General features: G+C 35.0%; 1 protein-coding gene across 1 annotated transcript; it reads left to right on the top strand.

The window, feature by feature from the left end:
* The first annotated feature begins 3,225 nt into the window (after positions 1-3,225).
* Positions 3,226-4,209, top strand: LOC122610148 (zinc finger BED domain-containing protein RICESLEEPER 3-like). The gene is made up of 2 exons (XM_043783141.1): positions 3,226-3,565; positions 3,728-4,209. Exons 1-2 carry the CDS (start codon positions 3,226-3,228, stop codon positions 4,207-4,209), a joined length of 822 nt encoding a protein of 273 aa, XP_043639076.1.
* The last annotated feature ends 2,242 nt before the right edge of the window (positions 4,210-6,451 follow it).

Below are 6,451 nucleotides of genomic sequence, written 5' to 3'. Positions count from 1 at the left end.
CATGTGCATTGTATGTATTCGGGTATATGTGTCAACCATATAGGTTGTCACTTGTAAGTTTTTGATTGGTTGAATACATACAATGCACAAAATTTGAAAGTTTATTACATACAATGAACACAACTTTAGTTTTTTCACACTATAGACATTCTTCTATAGTTAATTAAAATTCAGGGGGTAAAATGAAATTTTTTTTCTTTCAAGAAGTCACATTACACAAAAATTTCCGATAAGTTAAATGTGCCTATATATACAACTCCATTCAATGAGTTCCCTTGGCAATACAAATTAAAAGTGAAGTGATTAATCCTTTTAATTAACCAAATAACTTAAAAATTCTCTTAATCACAAGATAATGTCATATGGAAAAATCAAAGAGGAAGATGAAGAAAGATAACAAATGGATTAGATATGTCAAATGCTTATGGTATTAGATAACAAGTGGACATCTCATTGTACTCGCAAGTAAAGCCACTAACCACTTCAAACTTCATTAAGATCCGCCCCTATCCCATAGACCTTACTTTCACTCTAGTTAATTTTTCAAACACGTTTCCTTTTCAAATTTGAACACACTTTCTCATCAAGTTCATAGTATTATTCACAATCAGCTCACCAAAGAATATATAGCATTATCTCATAAATGCCAAACACAAATATTTGAGCTGCCCATTTTAATGTGTACTGATCAGCTCGTATAATTCTTTTTCTATTGCTTCTTTAACCATCATTTTTAGTCCCTCGGCAGCAATAAGAAACAAAAACAATGAGAACACATTTGGTTGATAGATCAGAATTTGGAGTTTTCATTGGTACAGAAAGCTCTATAGCTCATTTAAAATTAACTTCAAAATCACATTTAATCACATTTAATTAACTTCAAAATCACATTTAATAACTCAAGAGATTCATCCCTTTCTTTACAAGCTAGTTGGACATAGAATATATAGAGGAAATATCAATGCCCTTGCGCCCGAGATTGGATCTAGTTGGGAGTCGATTCATAAGGAGACGCCACACATGTATATTCACTTTGTAAGGAACAAATTTGAATTTTCTTACTCCTTTCATTGAAAATTATGTCTCCATGCAAAGCCTCCGATCCAACACCACATATATTGTTCTTAAGAAATCGGCACCAAAGAGAATGAATTTAAGCTTTTTTGAGGCCTTAAATTAAGAAGATTAATTTTGGGGGTCTACCTCACTAGCTTACAAATTTTTTTTTTTAACCACTAAAATCAGATTTACAAATTTAGCATTAATAAGAATAAAAATTAAAAGGAATCTCAAAAGGCAAGCGGTGAATCTAGTGGTACAGACATCACTGGTGGACCTGGTAGTGGATGTATTGTGGTAGTTCATAGTTTGTTGTGGATTGTAGTCTATAGAATATTATAGTTTGCAAGTTTAAAGTCTAATTAAAATATTAAGCCCAAAATACAAAAATGGGGCCCTTTGTATTTTTGCGGCCTTAGGCTGATGCCTAACCCTTACCTATCATTAAGCCGGCAGTTAATAAGTCCATTAGATCCATGAACCAACAAGATGGGAACCTACTCCTTAACGACGTGCCCCATTAAAAGTTGTATCATTCGTTTAGAGGGCGCTTTCTTAACAAAACACTATTTTGGTATTTTATGTTAACATAGCATTGCACATTAGACGTCTAAAACTTGAAATGGAAATAGAAAGTTTCAGATTACCTGGTTAAGAGCGTTTCGATTTCTATGATTTGTGGATTTACAAAGACGAACGTGTTGTATGTTGACTGTAGCTGTGGCGCGCCTTACTGCTGTCAATAAAAAACTGTTGGGTATAACTCACGTTTGTCGAATAAGAGGAGCTCCTTTTTTCATCCAACAACTTATGCAGATGCTTTTGGGCGATTACATACATAATTAAGTTTTAGTTATGTATGTAATTAAAAATTTAGAAACTGGTCATAATTTTGTTATGACCCCAGACCCCTCATCAACCCCATCCCCTTATGTATGCTTTTGGGCGATTACATACATATATAAGTTTCACTTGGATTATATATCCACAGATGCTTTTGTCGAGGCCCAAAGTTCCTTGCTGTCAAATTAAAAATTATTTGTGAAATTATCATAGGTTTCTTTGAAAATGGGATCGTGTTTGAGGTTAAAACTTTATATGTTGGTCCCTTGATGAAAAGTGGTCTTTAGGTATAAATTTGTATCATAACACTTGTTAAATTAAGAGATAGAATTTGGGATTTTTGAAAATGTTTATTAAGATAAAGAAGACAATTTAACCTCGATTAACTCCGTTAGCGCGCGCCTTTTAGGCTTAGTCATGTCTCCCCATATAAGGAAGGAAGCAAAGCCCTCGTTTTTTTTCTTTAAATATTCGGTCAGTATACGACATTAAGGAAAACTTCATCGTATAATATTAATATTTGCAACTCGATTAACTCCGTTATGTTTTGTTCCGTGTAACCTCGACGACTTTTTATTTCGATGAACTATGAGTTTGATTGATATTAACTTCGGTATTGACTTCTGTATATAAAATAATCTCAATGGCCATGATTTATCAAAAATTAAGTCCACTAGAATGCTGGATTTTTTGTGTGCCTAGTGGGCTGATCTGTTCAGAACCCATTGTTGGGCTGGGACTTATATCTAAGCCCAGATTAAGCTCCATAGTCGATACAATCGATGAAATGCTGTAATTAGAGGTGCACAAAAAACCGGTTAATCGAACCGATTTGAAAGTTAACATATAACCGTAATCGGTTACTAACCGATACCGTACTAATCGATTAGAGGTTAGAAAAAACCGCAGGTTACTAACCGATTTGCACTTTCAAAAACAAAAACCGGTTCTTAATCGGTTAATCGATAATCGTTTTTTTTTTTACTTATAACCGGTTAATCGATTAATGTGGGACTTAAATTATTATTTATTATGACTCACCTAATACGCAACACTCCAGCAGCAACATTATACCCAATATTATACCCAATCGATTCACAAAGCAAATACAAACCCTAAAAAAAAAACCGATCAAATATCTTGTCACTCTTACATCGATCAATCGCATTCCCCAAATCAATCGCACTCCTAAATCGATCAATCGCACTCCTAGTTCTTTCAATCATCAAACTATATCAATCGCAGTCCCCAAATTATAAACTCTTATCAATCATCAGACTATATCAATCACCAAACTATATCAATCGCAGCTTTACAATACACATGGCTACCACTAGTGCTCACGAATCTAGTGATGTTGGTGCTTCCACAAGTGAATTAATTGTAGTGAATATCCTAGCAACCACAAGGAAACAAGAAACATGGGTAAATTTTGATTTATGTGAGATCTCGAATGGAAAGAAGAAGGCCAGATGCAAACATTGTAAAACGTTTTTGGCTGCAGGTGCCAATTCCACTTTAAATTCCCATATTAGTGACCATTGCAAGGTATTGAAAGGCACTGCAAAACCCGGGCAATCACAAATGTCAAAAGAGGGGGTTATTTTTAGTTATGGTGTGGAAAAGGTTCGTAAGAGGATGGCTCAGTTTGTTATTCAACAGGGTTTGCCATTCAATCACTTTGACAACCAATGGCTGACTTCGTTGATTCGTGACACGCTTCAACCTTCTTATACTCATGTAAGTCATACTACCCTTAGAAAGCATTGTATAAACATGTGGAAAAAAGCTAAGGAATAATTAATTTTGTGTTTTGAAAACTTAGAAACCGGTGTTAATTTAACCACTGATGTTTGGTCTGCCCCCCATGGTTTACCGGAATTGTATCTTTGTGTTACAGCACATTGGGTCGATCAAAAGACTTGGCAATTGATGAAAAGCACAATTGCGTTTGAGATGTTTGGATATCCACATACCAGAGATGCCTTATTTGAAATTTTAGATGAAGTGATACAAACTTATAAGTTGGAAAAAAAGATTTTGTCAATTTCTTTTGATAATGCTTCAAATAATACTAGTGCGGTTCAAAAGTTGAAGATAAATTATGAACCTATCTGTAATGGTATGTTTTTTCATAGTAGATGTGTTGCACACATCATAAATTCGGTTGTGCAACATGGACTAGATGTTCCCGCGATTAAGAAGGTAAGAGATGTTTTTAAAGAAATGTTACAAGATGTTTTTGCAAGTTCTAAAAGAAGACGTAAGGAGTATGAGAAATTATGCAAGGACTTAAAGAAACCGTGACTTGGTCCTAATTGGGATGTACCGACTAGGTGGAATTCTACTTGGAAAATGTTTGATAGCGTTATCCAACAAAGACCTACTTTAGAATTGTTCCATGACGGTCTTGTTTCGAAAGGTTTGGCACCTCAATTTCCTACTGTGGGTTGGGATAGTATTGTTAAATTAACCGAGTTACTTGAAGTTTTTAAAACTTCAACCACTATTTTGTCCGGAGTTTATTATCCCACTAGTAGTTTGGTACTAAAACAACTATATTTGATGTGTGGAAAGATAAACGACTTTCAATTTGGGGGTAACGTTTATGAAACAATGATAGGTCCAATGAAAGCAAAGTTTAAAAAATATTTTGAAGAAATGCCCCCCCCCCTAGTTACTTGTGCCGCCGCTTTAAACCCGTGTTTAAATGTTGCGGGTGTGGAGATGTTAATAGAAAACATATGTTTTGATTTGGGTTTGAACGATAATGACCCCAATTTCTCGGATAATATGGTTCGACATTTTAAAAAATGTTTAGAAGATATGTTTGATGTGTATTTGGTTAAATATGGTTCGACATCAAACATACGCCAACAAATGGCTTCGGAGTCATTAAGCTCACGGTCGAACCCCGAGCTAAATTTGTATAATACTTTGAGAAAATTTAGTAGTAAGCGGTCTCGGGGTAGCACCCCAAGTAGTGAGCTCAGAAGATATATAGGAACCGACTTTTTGGCAACAATGCTTCCTGAAGAGTTTTCAAACTTTGATAATTTGGCTTGGTGGAAAGAAAAGGAAGCCCACTTTCCCGTTCTAGTTGCCATGGCACGTGATTTATTAAGTGTCCAAGCTTCCACGGTAGCTTCGGAGTCGGTTTTTTCTCTTAGTGGAAGGATTTTATCGGTTAGAAGAACAAGGCTCACTCCAACTTCTCTTGAAACGTGCATTTGCTTGAAAGACTACTTAGACGCCGCTGAACGTATACAAGATGTGACTAGTCTTGAAGATCAACTTGCCATAGAAGAACCCATACATCTTTATGAAGTATCACAAGGAAAGGCCGCTCCACTGTCAGACGATGAACTTGATGAGTAAGTTCTGTTTTGCTATTATGTTTCTGCTTCTGTCTTGCCGTGTACTGTTTATGTTTGAAGATCAAGTCGGTTTGTAAGTTTCTGGTTTGCACTACTAGTTTGTTACTTTAAAGTTTCTACTCAATGCTACTGTAATGTTGTGTTTATGTTGTTTTGAGATTGATATTATTAATTTAACATAAGATAATACTGTTTTTAATATTTCTGTTGTGACATTTTGTGATGCAGCTGATGTTGTTGCTGCTTATTGTGTTGCTGCTTGCTTGCTATGTTTCATGATACTGCTGGAGTGCTGGCTGCTGCTACTCTTTAGTTTTATATTTCCGTTTAATGATACTCTTGCTAGAAATTGTTTCGTAATGCTACTGCTGGCTAGACTTTATGTTTTGTGTAAGTTAATGTGGTTAGGTTGCTGCTAATGTTTATGTTTTTGTTATAAAACATGACAATGTGTGTGTTGGTTAAACTTTCCAGGAGTCCAGGTTATTAAAAATGTTTAGGTGATTACTTATTTACTTAGCTATTGCCGGAATTTTGTTGGTTTAAATTTGTTTATAAAAATGTCCAGGTACTGCTGCTAACTCGACAGGTTTTTGCGAACTCAGGATTTTGCTGCTGCTAAATTTGTTTTGCAACTTTTTTCGGTTAACTGGTATAGATTAACCACATCGGTTAACCGGTTTTAATTAACCATAATCGATTATACCAGTTTGAACTTTTCCATAGAATAACCGGTACTGGTTAACCGGATTCGGTTATTTTAAAAAAAAAACTGATTTCAATTACTAAAAAAATTAACCGGAATCGGTTAACTTGTTTTTTCACCTCTAGCCGTAATGACATATTACTTCGTTTGACCGTATAGTACCTCCTAATCCGATTTCCACCCCGCCTCATATTGTACCGGAATTTGGTTGACCCTGTTGGACTTAATTATTTCGGGTTGTTCTTATTAAGTTGTAAGAACACAGAAGAGATATGGGAGAAGAATTCGATTTGAACAATGAATTGTTCAACCAGAAGAAAGAAAAGTAAAATCTAGAGGGAAGAAAAAAGAAGTAAAGAGATACGTATTGTTCTTTTACTTTTGATTTTTTTTAAACTGCATTAAAAGGGAAATTGATTACTACAAGGACAAAAGTCAGTAATGTTGGAATAAACATGATTCGATT

The sequence above is a fragment of the Erigeron canadensis genome, chromosome 8 (genome assembly GCF_010389155.1).
Source record: "Erigeron canadensis isolate Cc75 chromosome 8, C_canadensis_v1, whole genome shotgun sequence".
In the NCBI taxonomy this organism is placed as follows: Eukaryota; Viridiplantae; Streptophyta; class Magnoliopsida; order Asterales; family Asteraceae; genus Erigeron; species Erigeron canadensis.
This window is presented reverse-complemented; position numbering and strand designations above follow the sequence as displayed.